Source organism: Equus caballus, chromosome 28, assembly GCF_041296265.1.
Source record: "Equus caballus isolate H_3958 breed thoroughbred chromosome 28, TB-T2T, whole genome shotgun sequence".
Classification (NCBI taxonomy): domain Eukaryota; kingdom Metazoa; phylum Chordata; class Mammalia; order Perissodactyla; family Equidae; genus Equus; species Equus caballus.
The window spans coordinates 46,822,645-46,840,947 of record NC_091711.1 but is presented as its reverse complement, the minus strand read 5'-3'; the positions used below and the strand labels follow the sequence as shown (position 1 = coordinate 46,840,947).

The 18,303-nt window shown below is 37.1% G+C and overlaps 1 protein-coding gene across 3 annotated transcripts in view; it reads left to right on the top strand.

Annotated features, from left to right (window-relative positions):
- Positions 1–18,303, top strand: part of SMC1B (structural maintenance of chromosomes 1B) — a 77,081-nt gene that overhangs the window by 1,736 nt on the left and 57,042 nt on the right. For 2 of the 3 annotated variants that reach the window (XR_011433695.1, XM_023631544.2), the window contains exons 2-5: positions 11,151–11,339; positions 14,540–14,652; positions 14,742–14,945; positions 17,410–17,648. Coding sequence is in view for 2 of the 3 variants with exons in the window: in XM_023631544.2 (XP_023487312.1) it covers positions 11,151–11,339; positions 14,540–14,652; positions 14,742–14,945; positions 17,410–17,648 (745 nt within the window). In the remaining variant the exon portion in view is untranslated. The remainder of the gene's footprint in view (positions 1–11,150; positions 11,340–14,539; positions 14,653–14,741; positions 14,946–17,409; positions 17,649–18,303) is intronic. The other variant, XM_023631547.2, reaches the window with a different exon arrangement.

The following is an 18,303-nucleotide window of genomic DNA, read 5'->3' as shown; positions in this document are numbered from 1 at the left end:
CCCTCTCACTGTACCCCGCCCAGCCCGGCCCTCACACCGCACTCCAGACCCTCACAGCGCACCCCCGACCCTCACAGCGCACCCCCGACCCTCACAGCGCACCCCCTAGGGCTGGACCCTTGCCGTCTCCTGGCTCCGTAACCTTCGGACAACACCCCCGGGCCGACCCTTCGCCTCCATCACCCCCTCCCTGGGGCTTGCCTCTTAGACCATACCCAGGGGAGGCCCCCGGGCCTCAGACTGCGCCTCGCGCTCCCCCGCACCCCAGGGTCCGCCCGCAGCCTCCTCCCCTTTGCCCTGGCTCCCCTGCTCCGCGGCTTCCCTGTCCTCGGGCCTAGTTGCCTCTTCCTCCCTTTCCCATCCGGAGATTGAGTGGGAGCGCAGTCTGGAGGAAGTAGTTGGTTCCAGGGATTCTGAACAACCATTTGGGTCCAAGGAACCTTCTACACAGGAATATTGTGATAACATCGTTCACTGAGCTTTTACCAAGTTTCTGGCACAGCTATTTTTGTTTAACTCTCACAAACGGGTGTTATCCCCACTTTATAGTTGAGGAAACTGAGGTTCAGAGGCACCTGATGACTTTCCAAGGTTGCCCCGTACTGGCGGGGCCTGGCCGGGCTGGCGGCTGCGCTGTGCGGGAAACCGGAGGGTGCCGACCCGCCGCGTGGAGCAGGGCCTCGAGTGAGGGTCGCCTTGAGATTTGTCCTAACTCTGCAGTCTTCCTTTTGGCTCCCTCAGCCCGGATTCTCTCTCGTAGCTCAGAAACCATATTTGAGTTGAAAGATAACTGTTGCCTCAATAAATTAATTTGTGTGACAGATGTGAATAGGACACTTAAATGTGTGCTTTCCTGGTATGCCAAATCTGGAGTATAATTGTAGAACTATTAGGAAATTTCTGTTGCCTTATCAAAATAGCTGCTGTTTAATGTTTTCTTTTGCTCTTAGTGTATGTGAAAGAATACCTGAGCTTAGAAATAGTCACGTATTTGGAAATTTCCTTGCCTCTTCTGTGTAATATATTTCCTCATTCACAATTTATTCTTTTATCAAAAAGACATTGAGAAGATAATTTCAATGTCTTTAATAAACACCTTTAAATAATAAACACTCTTACATTCTTACCCTAACTAATCTTCTCCACTCATTTGTCGGGAGGTTACTGTGCCCACCACCAGATGATTTTCACCTTTTAACTGGCGATTATATGAAGGGTTGCTCAATTATATATATATATATATTTTTTTTTTTTTTTTGAGGAAGATTAGCCCTGAGCTACCTACTGCCAATCCTCCTCTTTTTGCTGAGGAAGCCTGGCCCGGAGCTAACATCCATGCCTATCTTCCTCTACTTTATACGTGGGACGCCTGCCACAGCGTGGCGTGCCAAGTGGCACCATGTCCGCACCGGGGATCCTAACCAGCAGACCCTGGGCCGCGGAGAAACGGAATGTGCACGCTTAACCACTGTGCCACTGGGCCGGCCCCTCAGTTGTATCTTGTAACTCCAGCAGTGCAATACTTGGAATGACTATCCGCGGTCTTGAGCTTTGGTCAGCTTAAACTGCATGCCCATTACGTTCAAGATCCTGTCAAAATGGTGTTTTGAACTTTTTTAAACTAGTGCCAAGGTTAAGGTTCAAAATAATATTATTTATTTTCTTAAGTTAAAAATGCATACTGTGATTAACAGCGTATCTTAAGGTTACTGTGAAAATGCCTTGACAAATTCTCTTGCCCCTCCCTAGATCCGCAGGCCTGGAAGCTCAGTTCCCTTCTTGAGAGTCATTGGTGACCTAGAGACTGCTTGGTACCACATAAAGCCAGTCGTGGATTATTTCAGCATTGCCTTCAATACCATCTCTCCACAACAGAAATTTCTGGTTTACTTATTACTGCATTTTGCCTAAGCTGTTCACATTCTTCTTGCTATATAAAGGCCAGAACTCAATATGGTACTCATCCGTGACTAATTTAATGGGTGATATTTCATTTGTATTCATTTGAACGCTTGTTGGTAGATCATCATTTTTTCATCCTGCAGAATTACTGGCACATTCAGATAGACTTTGCTAAACCAATTGATAATTTCCTGCTGTCTCATTTCCTGTTTTACTTTAATTTAGTTAGCTGTTCATACTTTTTGTGATAATTTCCTATTGTCACTACCTGCCAAAACTTGACATGTTCTCATTTATTTGTTTTTAGTAAATCTAATTTTGGCTTTTTTTGTAGGTAACAGAACAATTTCATTTTTAATCTTAACCTTCTTGTTTTCCATTCAGATTCAGAAAACAGTTGTTGCATGTATATAGTATTGAGAGCAGAATATGTGCAGAATAAGACAACTCCTGCTCCAAAGGTGTAGGGAGTGTAAGAAAAGGACATACTAATTGAAACAGAAGGCCAAAAACACTTTATAAAACTTTAAACAAGGAAAATACTATATCGGATTTGGGGAGGCATGGACAGGAAGAGGTGAATATTAGGGAAAGTTTTCTAGAGGAGTTGAAATTTGAGCTGGGCTCAAAGAGTAAAGAGTATGTTTCCATAGTTTTATATATTTTTCCATGTAGTTCAAATTGACCAGAATATAGTGCCTCAGTTGGGAAGCAGTGGGATATAATTTTTGGAGTCCTATTGGGTAAGTCCTTGCCAGGGTGAAGAATTTGTATTTAACTTTCTGGAAAAAATGTTAGACTTTAAAGGACTTTTAGCAGGGAACTACCACAAATGTGCCTGAGTCTAAGACTCAGAGGCACACTCTCCACTTGTGCTTTGGATCCTGTCCCTTCCTCAATTCTTTGCTTTTGTAATTATCGTCTTTCTCTTTTGAGTTGTATCTTTCTCCCTTATTGGGTAATTTTCATTGGCATAAATACATACGTGCCTTACTAACATTCTTAGGATATTGAGGATAGATATGTGAAAAGCAAGTATAGTGCAAATAATTGTAGAATTTAGCGGTAAATGTATGGATTTTTACTATGAAATTCTTTAAACTTGTATGTTTGAAGATTTTATAATAAAATGCCTGGGGGAAAAATCCCTTGACCCTCACTGTCTCCTCAGGGTATTGCCCCATTTTTCTTATCAGTATAGTGAAACTCCTTGAAACAGTTGTCCATAGTTCCCTTCTTTTCCTAACCCTCTTGATTCAGTTCTCAGCCACAAACTCCACTGAAATGACACTTATCTAGGTCACTGTTGACTTATGTCTTATAAAAGTCAGTGGTCAGTTCCCTATGCTCGTCCTGTTTGACATTTCAGCAATATTTCATTCATTTAAAAATAATTGAGTGCCCACTCTGTGCCATGCACTTTTTTAGGTTGTTTGGGATTCATCAGTGAACATAACAGATAAAAATCCCTGCCTGTGTAGAACTTATATTTAAATGCAGAGAGACAGAAAACAAACTAAATATGAAAATTATATAGAATATTGAAGTGTTAAGGAGAAAAGTAGAAACAAGGGAGGGGAGTAAGAAATGCTGGGGTGTTTTTAAAGAAGTTGGTCAAGGGTAGGCCCTGCTGTGCAGTTGACAAGGTAGATCACATTTCATCTCTTCCTCCTTGAAACGCTTTGTTCTCTGGACTTTCTTGACTTCGCCAACCAGGTTTTCTCCTGCTTCTCTGGCCACCCCTCAGATGTTGCCTGTTTCTCCCCAAGATCTCTTAGGCACTGGAGTGCCCTCCGGGAATATGTCCTTTGTCTCCTCCCTTTGTTCTTTCCCCAGGTGATCTTATCCAGTCTCATAGCTTCAGATACCATCTTTATGCTACTTTCCAAGTTGTATTTCCAGCCTATAAAATCCAGTGTTTAGTTTGCTATTTCTAGTAGACATCTAAAACAGTATAATCAGAAAGAGTGGTTAATTTCCTCTCCCCCACCTCCACCAAACGACAAACATGTTCTTTCTTAGGTCTTTACCAACTCAGTTAAGGGGCACTGTTTACTCATTTATTCAGACCAGAAACCCAGAGTAATTCTTGATTCCATCTTTTACCTTCTACACCTCACTTCCTTCATCCACTCGTCTATAAATCCTAATGACTCTACCTCTGAAATACATCCCGAATCCAATTGTTTCTTGCCACTTTTTACTGCTATAAAGTAGTCGGAACTGCTAGAGTTCTCATTTGGACTATTCCTATCATCTCCTAACAGGTCCCTCATCTTCCTTTCTTGCCTTTCTGCAGTTCATTCTCAAAGCAGCCAGCGTAAGTGTTAAAAAAAAAAAAAAAAAAAAAAGTAAGTCTATAAATCAAAGCACTCCTCAGTTTAAAACTCTCCAATGGCTTTCCCCTGCACTTAGAATAAAATCTGTATTTCTTACCATGCTTCACAAAGCTCTTTATAGTCTGACTCCTGTATATTTCTCTAATATTCTCTTGCCCCACATTTACTGTGCTCAGGTCAAAATTGCCTTTTTTTTTGCTTTCCTTACATGGGCCAACCTCATTTCCATTTCAGGGTCTTAGCATTTGCTGTTCCTTGGATTTAGAATGCTTTTCTCCCAGGGTCATATGGCTGCCACCTTAAAGAGTTCTCCTTCATCCTTGATAAATTCTCCCCATCACAGCCAATACGTTACCAGTCATGCCAGTTCTGCCTCCTTAATAGCCTTGTCCTCTTCTCTCTATTCCCACTGCTATCACTTTATTTCAGATTCTCATCATTTCTTCCTTAGATTAATGCAGTAACCTTTTAGCTGAGTTCCCAGCCTTTGGTCTTACCCTGCTTAAATCCATGTGCCATACTGCTAACACAGTAATCTTCATTTGTTCCTGCAAGAAAGAAGATCCATTTTATTTTCTTGATAGATGAGGAAAAGGCATTTGACAAAATTCTTTATCCATTTCCATCAACAGTTTTCTCTGGATGATGTGATTTTTTAAAAATACTTTTCTTTGGGGGCCGGCCCGGTGGCGCAGAGGTTAAGTTCGCACGTTCCGCTTCTCGGCGGCCCGGGGTTCGCTGGTTCGGATCCTGGGTGCGGACATGGCACTGCTTGGCAGCCATGCTGTGGTAGGCGTCCCACATAGAAAGTAGAGGAAGATGGGCACGGATGTTAGCTCAGAGCCAGGCTTCCTCAGCAAAAAGAGGAGGACTGGCAGTGGTTAGCTGAGGGCTAATCTTCCTCCAAAAAAAAACAAAAAACAAACAAACAAAAAAATACTTTTGTTTGTTTTCCAAATTCCCTACATTGAACGGTTTACTGTTCTAATCAGAAAAAAAACGTTAGTTTTAAAAACCATTTTACATGATCCATAATGACTGCTAAATTCTTAAAAAATAGTATTTTATCACAAAAGCAGTATATATGTATTGTAAAAAATTAAAAATAAATAAGAGTAAAAAAGTAAAAACATATTCCCACAGTCCAGAGAGTACTGTTGTAATACCTTATGGCATGTCCATAGAGATCTTTTTCTATGAAAACTTTTTTTTAATGAAAGTGAGATCATACAGTACATAATGTTGATTAACTTATTGTTTTCAGACAATTATCGTCACCTTTCTTTTTCAGTTCACTTCGTCTGATGTACAGTTCAAATTCAGGTTTCCTCAATTGACTCTAAAATGTTCTTTGACCAAACCATTTTCCAACCCACAACTACATAAATCTGTATTAATTTAGCATAGAATAGTTCTTTTATTTATAACACTAACTTGTTGAAAAGACTGGAAAAATTTTCCTCCAAAATGTTTAAATGTGTCTCATTGCTTCCTTATGATGTCATTTAGTTTGTTCCTCCATCCCCTCTATTTTTGTGAACTGGAAGGTATATCTAAAAAGTTGACGTTTTCAAATTAAACATTTTGGCTAGACTCCGTCATAGGTGATGTTATGTACTTCTCATTGTGTTACATCACATAATGTCCGGTTGTTTTACCATTAATGATGCTAAGATTGATCCCTGGATTAGGGTGGTGACGGTGATCTCTGCATTGTACAGTTAGTTTTTCCCCTTCTAACTAATCTAGTGTTCTAGTGTTACTAGTGTTACTTTAGCATTACACAAATGTTCTTTGTCAACCATTTATCCAAATAGTTTTAATGCCAATTAATAATCTTACCTGAATCAGCATTTCATTAAGGTTTGCAAAACTAGATTTTTCTAATTCTGTCATGCTTTCTACACTTGTTGAATGGTATTTCCTGTGAAAAAAAAGAGTTTTCCTTCATTAACTGGGGCTATTTGATTAACCTGACATACAGTTGACTAGAAAAACAGGATAAATTCTTGCCCATTTTCTTTTAATTCGTATTTTCAAAGAAAAGAGTTTTAATAGCGCAAATGGTGAAAATGAGTTTTTCTTTCTATTGTTGTTAGTATCATTATAGACTCATGGATTTTCATTGATGCAGTGTGTTTTAACCTGCCAAAAACATTATTATTTTTGATGCTCAGATTGTCATAACTTTAGTCAGTGGGAGCTCCTTCAGGCTGCCTTCTGTGTCATTTGGACATGACTTCATTAATATTTGAAAGCTTCCTTGCTTTCTGACATAAGATGTTCCAGTTCCCAGGCTCATCTTCAGTTTTCCCTGCCTCAGACTTGGAGTTAGCCAGTTCTCCAGTGGTTTCTGGTTTATTTTAGAAGGGAAGGTATTAAAGACCGCTATCTGGGAACGAGAGAGACTCAAATGCATTTGGGTAACAGTGGTTCTGGGTCATTTCAGTGGACAGGCTAGAAAATATATGAAGTGCTTTTTCAGATTTGTTCTTTTTTCATAACAGCTGTATTAAGATATAATTTATGTACCATAAAATTCATCCTTTTAAAGTATATAATTCAGTGATGCTTAGTATACTCACAGAGTTGTGTAACCATCATCGCTATCTAATTCCAGAACATTTTCATTACCACGAAAAGAAACCTTATACCCATTATGTCCTCCCCCAGCTCCTGGCAAGCACTAATCTACTTTCTGCCTCCATGGATTTGCCTATTGTGGACATTTCATATAAATGGAATTGTGCAATAAGTGGCCTTTTGTGTCTGGCTTCCTTCACTTAACATAGTAGGTTCATCTATGTTGTAGCATGTATTAGTAGTTAATTCCTTTTTATTCCCGAATAATATTCCATTGTAAAGATTTACCACATTGTGTTTATTCATTTAGCTTTTGATAGACATTTGGGTTGTTGCCACTTTGTGGTTGTTTTGAGTAATGCTGCTATGGACATCTGTCTACAAGTTTTTCTGTGGATGTTTTCATTTATCTTGGGGATACACTTAGGAGGGGAATTGCTGGGTCATATGGTAACTCTCTGTTTAACATTTTGAGGAACTGCCAAGCTGTTTTCTAAAGCAACTGAACCATTTTACAGTCCCATTGACAATAAATGAGCGTTCAGATTTCTCTACATCTTCATCAACAGTTGTTATTGTCTTTTTCCTTTTAGCCAACATAGTCGGTTTGAAGTGGGATCTCATTGTGGTTTTGACTTGTGTTTCCCTAATGAGTAATATGATTTTAGCATCTTTTCATATTACAGTAATTTTTAAAAATTGAGCTCATGTTGATATTTTCCGTTCAGTTTGAACATAACTGTGTTTTCACTGTTCCTTGATTTTTGTCATTTTAAATATTTTTCTTACTCTGAAAGTCTTAATTCCTAACATCACTAATATAATTACTTATTTGCTTTAACCTACAATATAAAGAAAACTGTCTTAAACTACCAATACCAATAACATTATAAACATTATAAAGGTACTAAAGGAAATTTTAAATTCCTTTGTACTTCTTTTTGGTCCTTAGAATGAATCCCACTAAGAATGTACAGTCTGTGATCTGAAGTCCCTTGAAATAAATCGTTTCTCAATGTGGCTGTGTTACCAATTTAATATTCAATTAAGTTTACTTGTTTCTGATTGTTTTCATTTATGGGATTTTTAAAATTTAGGTTTTTTTAAAATTGGTAATGCATATGCATATTTCAAAGGTCAAAACTCTGTAGAGAGGTATACACCGAGAAATCTTGCTTCTACTCCTGCTCCCTGTGTCATTCAGGGTCCCAGCAAGAAACAAGTGGCACTCTCAAATTAGGACAATTTGAGGAAGATTTATTTACAAAGGGATTGATTTACCAAGGTGTGGGAGGGCTGTAGAGGAATCACAAGGCTGTCAGTCGAACTGTCACCACCCCAAGGCCCAGAGAAGAGGGAACCCAGAAGGAACTTTGAAAGGGCAGTGACCTGTGGAAGGGCACAGCCAGTCAGAAGCCCCCTCCCAGGGAGGGAAGTAGGGGAATAAATACCCTGACCTCACTCTTTTCCCTTCTTCCCTCCTGCCAGAGTTCCCCATTGGCCAAATCCAACTGGATGCCAAAAGGCATGAGAGTCTGTGGATATAGGGCCAAAGGCAGGGTGGAGAAGGGATCAGGAGAGGGAAACAGAAGGTGTCTAACTCAGTTTTCTATGTCCTGCTCTTCTTCGCCTTCTGTATATAAATATTAGTTTCTTGATTATCCTTCAGTGTTTCTTTTTGCAAATGCAAGTAAATATGTGTGTACTGTTCTTCCCAGCTCCTCACTTTTTCTTTAAATAAAAGTTTGTATTTAGTTTTGCTGTTATGCACTTTTCTTTTTTCATTTGCTACATCCTCTTTTGTTCTCTTCTGTGTAATTCTCTATTGTGTGGCTGTTGTATAATTATTTCAAGTAGTCCTTTAATTTTTGGACATGAGTTGTTTCCAGTCTTTTTCTCTTAGCAAGAACCTATAACAAATTGTGTAATTCTGTATTTGCCATTGTGTGATTGTGCAGATGTATCAGGGAGATAGATTCCTAGAAGTGAAATTGCTGACTCAGAAGGTAAATGGAGTTATAATTTGGTTAGCTATTGCCAAATTTCCCGTCTGTCACGGTGGATTCATTTTGTACTCCCAACAGCAATGAATGAGAGGGCCGGTTTCCCTCTTGCCTCATCAAAATGTGTTTTCAAAGTTTTGGATTTTTGCCAGTTTAGTAGGTGAGAAACAGTTGTCTAATACAGTTTTAATTTACATTTCTCTTATGACTGAGCTCATGTGTGTTTTCTTATGTTTAAGGGCCTTTTGTATTTCTTTTTTCTCTAATTTGCCTTTTCATGTCCTTTGCCCATTTTTATACTGGGCAAGCATTATTTCAATTATTCAATCTCCCGCAAAGCCTACTCAGAGCCTCCAGTAGTTACTGCTTTTCTTAAGTGATTCTATAGTTCTTTGTGTTAATTTTATCTTAGAACTTATTATAGTGGATTATAATTTCCTGCTTTTAGTGGGAAGAGTATAGATGTTGGCATCAGACACCTGACTCCAAAACGTATGATTTCTTTGACCTTGAGCTTCTGCTTCTTTATTTGTGAAATTGGCAAATTAAATACCTACGTTATATGGTTGTTGCAAAGACTGAATAAAATAATAGATGTGGAGTGTCTGGCACAAAGTGGTGATCAATAAAAATTGATCATATTCCCCACTGTAAGCACCTTGGGGGGAAATCCTACATATTATTTGTCTTTTTAGCATCAGTACTTAGCAGAATGCCTGATTAATAGGTGTTCAGTAAATGTAGAATGAATGAAAGAATTTGAGGAGGCAAGAGAGGGAAGGTTGAGGAGTATAGCTAGGAGGCACTTGAAGTAAGGAGGACTTGAATGAGTAGAGAGATGGTAAAGGAGGAGTGAAATGGAAGAGATATGTAGAGTTGGAATCAGAGGGGACTTAGCAGCTGGTTGAGTAAGAGGGCAAATGAATGGAAAATGTGGAGGTTTTGACATGGGACAGTGATAGTATAATTTTCCTATCTGAATATTTGGTTCATCTTCATCAAATCATGATAGCCTAAAAGATAACTCTTCTAGAATCATTACTTTTCTGATGTTGGTTTTGAATTATTTACAGCAGAGGTCCCCAATCTGACCATTACTAAACTAGACTTGGTTTATTCATTCATTCACTTTTTTTCAACAGATGGTTGTTATCACTAGCTGGCGGGTAGGCACTTGATAAATGTTTCCTGATCATCCCATCTGAAGTTGCCTCTCCGAGTTACCCTCTATTTCATCACTCAGTTTATTTCCTCATGACACTCATTATAATATTAATTTCTTTTTTGTTTATTGTCTGACTTTCTTAATAGAGGATAACCTTCATTAGGCAGAGATGTTATCTGTCTTTTTCTTTTACTCTATCCTTATGACTTGGCACACAATAGGTATTCAGCAAATGTTATTGGAATGAATGAATGTAGGTGGGGAAATGTTTATTTTAGGCAGATTTTAAATAAGGATTGACCAAAAACAGTTTCTGTTTAATTCTGTTACTGTCAGGCTTAATAATTCGAGTCAATGAGTGTTCATTTTGTCCTATATATGCACTGTCTTACGATAGCTCTCAATCTGCAAATTATCAATTAACCGAAAAAAGCCATGTTTCATACCTATTAACTGAGACTTAACTAAGTAAACTTGCAGGATTTTAACCACTTCTAGTTCTTTTTAGAAATATCACAAACTTCTAAAACTAAGTTGTATTTCCAGTGGCTGGCAGTATTCTGTTTATGTTACTTTTCCCCCTTCTGGCACTGGAAATGTAAATTGCTTGTGGAGATGGGGGAAGGAATATGAAAAAGAAGCAAATTTTAATAAAGATGGTAGTAGCCAAAATGACACTGTAACCTTATAGACAGGCCTTTCAAAGGATAGCTGGATTGGACCTGCTATATAACTTTTCTGTATCGCCAACTCATACCAAACGTAAATATTCTAGTAACCTTAGTCTAGTCCTTGGGGAAAATCTTGCGTGTAAGTTAGCCATTTTTTTGTGTGTGTGACATTAACTGTTATAAAATGGGGATAAATGAAATTCAGAGAAGTTAAGTAATTTGTCATGGTATACTACTTAATAATGGGAGTGAGCTGGGGTTTAGATCCAGATATTTCGATCCTTATATTTAGACTACTTAGTGCTCTACCATAGCTACATAGAAACAAGTGATCTACATAAAATTTTGAGTAGAGACAAGACAGTACTATTTAGACGTGTATTGGCTATATTTCACTTCCATTGGTGGCCTGGTTTCTTTGGCTCTGGGGAAGGATTTTTATCTTTAAGAATGAATAACTTTTTTCTCTCTCTCTTTTCTTCCCCAGGAAAATCTAATGTAATGGATGCACTTAGTTTTGTAATGGGAGAGAAAACAGCTAATTTAAGAGTGAAAAATATTCAAGAACTTATTCATGGAGCTCATATTGGAAAACCTGTTTCTTCTTCTGCAAGTGTAAAAATTGTATATGTGGAGGAAAGTGGAGAAGAGAAAACATTTGCAAGGATTATTCGAGGTAATTTTTTTACACGTTTACTTATGAGTCATTTGTTTTTTTCAAGAGTTAAGTTGGATTACCTGTTTATTCTTTCTTTGAAGTGTGTGATTTATTATGCCACTGGCATAGTGAACTAGAGATTTTTTTTTTTTTTTCTCTTGGATAGCAAATCTCAGAAAAAAGTAATGGAACCTGTTTGATTTTCCCCTAGGACTCTTTAGGCAGACATATTTGTTCAAATTCTCCTACTGCCAATAGCATTTTTCTACTTGGTTATTACGTTAAAATGAAGGAGAGAGCCTACCTGAAAGACAGAGAAGTCATAAACGTCCTTCCTGAGGTTCTTTGTGTATGTTTATCTGGTTTTCTTAGTGAGGAACTAATTGTATGTGTATTTTTGGTTTGTGTAGAAAGTTTTTTCTACCAACAAAAAGCAACCTGAGTGAAATATTTGAATTTGTACTTTGTGATTTATTTATGAAATTGCTGTGTTCCCTGAAGAAAGAAGGTTGAGAGTTGTTTATATATGTTTTTCTATCTATGCTAGCAGTTTACAGAGCCTCTATAAAATAAGTGTTTTTTGGTTTTGTTTTTTGTTGTTGTTGCTGTCTTCATTCTGGTCCACTAGAACATGGTTCTAATGTTCTAAGGTGTAAATACTCTTAATAACTTTCCCCAAATTCAATCACAGATAATTTTAGAAATACTTATTATTAGATACAGCACTTGTACCTTAATGTGTAATTTAAGTGTTTCACCTTTTTATCACGTAGATGGTTAGTTTCTTCACTTTCTTTGGGTTTTTACTCAAAATCTCCATCTCAGTAAGAATTCCCTAGCCTAGTCTATTTATTTATTACTCTATTTATTTAGTAAACCATCATAAATTTATTTTTCCCATATTTATTGAGGTATAATTGACAAAAATTGTATATATTTAATGTGTACAACTTTATGTTTTAATATACCTTGTGAAATAATTGCCACACTCAAGCTAATTAGCATACGTATCACCTCACATGGTTACCATTTTCTTATGTGTGTATGTATGTGTGGTAAGAATACTTAAGATCAAACCACTTAGCAAATTTGAGGTATACAATACAGTATTGTTAACTGTAGTCACATAGCCATACATTAGATCTCCAGAAATTATTCATCCTCCATAACTGAAACTTTGTACCCCTTGACCAACATCTCCCCATTTTTCCCTCCCCCGGCCACCACCCTTCTACCCTCTGCTTCTATGAGTTTAACTATTTTAGATTCAACGTGTAAGTGAGATCATGTAGTATTTGTCTTTCTGTGTATGGCTTATTTCACTTAGCATAATGTCCTCCATGTGACATCCATGATGTTGCAACTGGCAGGATTTCCTTCTTTTTTAAGGCTGAATAATATTCCCATCTTTTCTTTATCCATTCATCTGTTGACAGACACTTAGGTTGTGTCCATGTGTTAGCTATTGTGAATAATGCTGCAGTGAACAGGGGAGTGCAAATCTCTCTTCAAGATACTGATTTCATTTTCTTTGGATATATACTCAGAAGTGGGATTTCTGGATCATAAGGTAGTTCTGTTTTTACTTTTTTGAGGAACCTTTATACTGTTCTCCATAATGGCTATACCAATTTATATTCCCACCAACAAGGTGCAAAGGTTCCGTTTCTTCACATCTTCACCAATACTTGCCTTTTGTCTTTTTAATTCTAATAGGAGTGTATTGATACCCAGTTGTGGTTTTGATTTGCATTTCCCTGATGATTCCTGATACTGAGCACCTTTTCATATACCTGTTGGCAATTTGTGTGTCATCTTTTGAGAAATATCTATTCAGGCCCTTTGCCTGTTTTTAAATTAGGTTGTTTGGTTTTTTGCTATTGAGCTCCTTATATATTTTGGATATTAGTCCCTTGTCAGATATCTGGTTTGAAAAATTTCCTCCCATTCTGTAAGTTGCCTTTTCACTCTGTTGATTGTTTCCTTTGCTGTGCAGAAGGTTTTTAGTTTGATGCAATCCTACTTGTCCATTTTTGCTTTTGTTACTTGTGCTTTTGATATCATATCCAAAAAAATTGTTGTGCAGAGCAGTGTCAAGAAACGTTTTCCATATGTTTTCTTCTAGTAGTTTTACAGCTTCAGGTCTTACATTTAAGTCTTTAATATATTTTTAGTTAATTTTTATATATAGTGTGAGATAAGGGTCCAATTTCCTCCTGCACGTGGGTATACAATTTTCCCAACACTATTTATTGAAGAGACTATCTTTTCCCCATTATGTGTTCTTGGCACTTTGTTGAAGATCTGTTGACTGTAGATGCATGGATTTCTTTCTGGACTCTCTATTCTGTTCCATTAGTCTATGTGTCTCTTTCTATGCCAGTACCATGCTGTTTCAATTACTGTAGCTTTGTAATATATTTTCAGATCAGGAAGTGTGACGCCTCCAGTTTTGTTGTTCTTCCTAGCCAATCTGTCTTAGTCTGTTTGGGCTGCTATAACAAAATACTACAGACTAGGGAGTTTATAAACCGTAAAAATTTATTTCTCACAGTTCTAGAAGCTACAAGTCTAAGATCAGGGTGCCAACGTGGTCAAATGAGGGCTCTCTTCCAGGTTGCAGACTTCTCATTGTATTCGCACATGGTGAAAGGGACTAGGCAACTCTGGGGGGGTCTCTTTTATGAAAGCACTAATACCATGCAGGAGGGTTTCACTCTCATGACCGAATCACTTCTCAAAGGCCCCACCTACTAATACCATCATCTTTGGGGCTTAGGATTTCAACATATGAATTTAGGGGAGACATAAACATTCAGACAATAGCACCATTCTATTTAAAATTGCAATGCCTGTTCCCTATACACCGAAACTTTTGTACCCCCTTCTCAGCTCTATTTTACTCCTTAACGCTTAACACTTTCTCACATGATATTTATTCTACTTACGTATCTCATTTTTGTCTGTGTCCATTACTAGAATATAAGCTCCTTGAGATCACACTTTCATCTGTTTTGTTCACTGCTGTGGAATATTCCTTGGCATATAGTAGACAGACACTCACTATTTGTTGACTGATTAAATGCATTTATTAACATGTGTATTATTACGTAACTGGCCATTTCAATAAGAAAGATAATTTTGTTAAACTTTCAATAGTTGTTGATATATATCTGGTGTTTATACTTCCTATAATAGCCTTAATTCTTGTATTTTAGGGGGATGCTCAGAATTTCGTTTTAATGATAATCCTGTGAGTCGTTCTGCTTACATAGCAGAGTTGGAAAAGATAGGTATTATAGTCAAAGCACAGAACTGTCTAGTTTTTCAGGTAAGTAGGTGTAGTAGTTTATTTCATTCATGATTTTGAAAATTCATCACTATATTTTATATGTTGGTGTGCTTTACTGTTTTTAAAAGGGAACTGTAGAGTTGATTTCAATGAAAAAACCCAAAGAAAGAACCCAGTTTTTTGAGGAAATCAGCACTTCAGGAGAGCTTGTAGGAGAATATGAGGAAAAGAAAAGAAAGTTACAGAAAGCTGAAGAGGACGCACAGTTTAATTTTAATAAGAAAAAAAATGTAGCTGCAGAGCGAAAACATGCAAAGTTAGAGAAAGAAGAGGTAAGGTGTCATGAAGATGTAACCAATTAAGTGTTGAATACAAAAACTTTCTGTTTATTAGAATTACTAGGTATTGGCTTGATGTTACGAAAAATATTCTTTTAATAATAAAAGACAGATGAGGCCCAATATTCATTAAATATAAACTTTTTGATATATTTTCCACTGTTTGGGTTCTTTTTCACCTGACCTAAAAAAATGTCTGATTTTCCCAATTAAAAATAAGCTTGAAGGGTTTATATCTTATATGGCAGAGACTCTCAAACTCTTGGATCTTGTTCTCCAAGACAAGACAATTATGCTCTTAAAAATTATTGAGGACTCCAAAGAGTTTCTGTTCATGTGGGTTATATCTATCAACATTTATTGTATTTGAAATTAAAACTGAGAAATTTTTAAGTATATTTTAATGATGAGTGTAAAAATAATAAACTCATTACATGTTTACATAAATAACATATTTTGGGGGCCGGCCCGGTAGCGCAGCAGTTAAGTGCGCACGTTCCACTTTCGTGGCCTGGGGTTCACTCGTTCGGGTCCTGGGTGTGGACATGACACCACTTGGCAAGCCATGCTGTGGCAGGCGTCCCACATATAAAGTAGAGGAAGGTGGGCACGGGTGTGAGCTTAGGGCCAGTCTTCCTCAGCAAAAAGAGGAGGATTGGCAGCAGATGTTAGCTCAGGGCTAATCTTCCTCAAAAAAACAAAAAACATGTTTTTATGAAAGACAACTTCATTTTCTAAAACTAAATATAATTAGTCGGGTGGCATTGTTTTACATTTTTATAATCTCATTAATATCTGGCTTAATAGAAGACAGATGCATTCTTATATCTGCTTTTGTGTTAAATCTTATTTGTGCTGAGGCCTAGCAGCTTTACCCACCATTGATTTAGTAATATTATGAAAATAGTTTTGACCTCAGGGACTCAGTCAAAGGGTGTTGGGAATCCTAAGGAGGCCATGGCCACTCTTTGCAAATGCTCTTCTGTGGTGTTTCTTGGTGCCCTTCACAATGCCTCGTTTACTGCCTTGTATATGGTTGATAATTGTTTGCGTTTACAGTGATCTTTTTCAAATGTGAATCAATTTCTTTCTCTTACATAAAACCTCTTCTAGTACAGAGCTTCACACTGTGCTGAGAATCTCATCTCGCTATTCAGCCTACTAATCTGGCCCTCACTCACCTCTCTAGCTTTAACTTTCTCTAGTCGCCTACCACATTGACCTTTATTATTTATTGAACACACCACACTCCCTTCTAGCCTGGAGCTTTTGCTGTTTCCTCTGTCTAGATAGCTGTCTGCCTCATTTTTACTTGGCTGATGATTTCATTCAAGTTTTTGTAAAAAAGCCATTTTCTCAGGCAGATAGTTGCTGTCCACGCCCCCAGTCCAAATTACTACCTCCTCCCTGGTCCTTTCGCGTTACTCTGTTTTTTTTCCCTTGTGGCCTCTGTTGCAGTATGAAATGATCTTATTTATTATTTGTTTGCTTGTTTACTCTCTGCCTCCTCTTCTTTCCTCCCCCTTAAAATAACTCGACTGTAAGCTTACAAGAGCAGGCACTTGTTCCCCACTATATTCCCAGCACATAGAACAGGGCCTGGCACATAGTAGGTAGTCAGTAAATATTTGAAGAAATAAATGAAAGATGGATCTGTTCCTTATTAATGATGTTCCTCTGTCTTTTTATATTTTTACATGTGTGTGTGTCCTTGATTTTGTCAGTGGAAAGGGGAGACATCAGTGAAAGTCAGACTGTAGTACTTATACTGAAACAGCTTACAGAAATGTAGAATTGCAGAACTTTAAAAATTACAATGACGGTTTGAATACTCCAACTTCCTAATTATTTTTTGCAATATCCTGACAGATGGCTGTTTACCTGTTACTGGAATACTTCATTGATTAGGAGCTCTCTCAAGACAGCCCATTCTTTTATTCCTTTATTAATAGTACAAATGCTAAGGAAATTCTTCCATTTCACATATAATTTAGAATTTTAATAGTCCTGTTAGTTCTATTAGTAGGAAAGTTACATCCTATAGCAGTAATTTTACCTGGAATCATTGAATTTAAAGTTGCTAGAGACCTTACAAGTCATATAACTTCCTTCAGTTTACAAATGAGGAAGCAGATATCAGAAATGTTAATGGGCTTGCTAAACTCTGAAGTCAAGACAGAAATGGGACAAGGACCCAGGTTAGTGGGTACCACTTCATTATTCTTACCACTATACCACTCAGTGCACGAATATAAAGTTGTTTACCTGTTTCTGGTTTATTTTAGAAGTGTATCCAGGAACCTTCTCCAAATAATGCTACTTTGGGCACAAATACTGTTTCTTAATGACATAAATAAAAATTCATCAAACATCATTTGTTGGTACTATAGCTAAGTTTATGAAAGGTCAACTTAAGTATACTCCCTTTTAACTGTTATTGACATGTACTGTTTTATAGGCAGACCGTTACCAGAGTCTCCTCGAAGAACTGAAAATGAACAAGATACAACTGCAGCTTTTCCAACTATATCATAATGAGAAAAAAATCCATCTTCTGAACACTGAGTTAGAGCATGTGAATAGGGATTTGAGTATCACAAAAGAGTCTCTTTCTCATCATGAGAACATAGTTAAAACCAAGAAAAAGGAACATGGAATGCTAACTAGACAACTACAACAAACAGAAAAAGAATTAAAGTGAGTTTTAAAAAATAGATATTAACAGTTGGATTTTATATAGTTTGATAGAGAAAATAAAAATATAAGTGACACTTTGGAAGATGATTTTTTAAATAAACTTTTTACTTTGGAATATTTTAGATATACAGAAAAATTATAAAAATATTACAGAGAGTTCTCATATTCCTCACACTCAATTTCTCCTACTAATACCATCTTACATTATTAGTATGATACATTTGTCAGAATTAATGGACCAGTATTGATACATTACTATTAATTAAAGTCCATCCTTTATTCATATTTTTATAATATTTGCCTAATGTACTTTTTGTGATCCAGAGTACCATATTACATTTAGTCATCATGTCTCCAAAGTCTCCTCTTGGCTGTGACAGTTTCTCAAGACTTTTCTCATTTTTGATGACTTTGACAGTTTTGGGGAGTATTGACCAGGTATTTTGTAGAGTGTCCCTTGGTTGCAATTTCTCTGATAGTTTTCTCATAATTAGACAGGGTTTGTGGGTTTTGGAGAGGAAGACCATTACCAAGACCATTTTAACAAGAGGTAAAATGCCATTCTCATCACAGTGTATCAGGGATGTCAATGTAGCATATATATTATGTGACATATCATCTATCTAACATATCAACATGATGTCACTGTTGATGT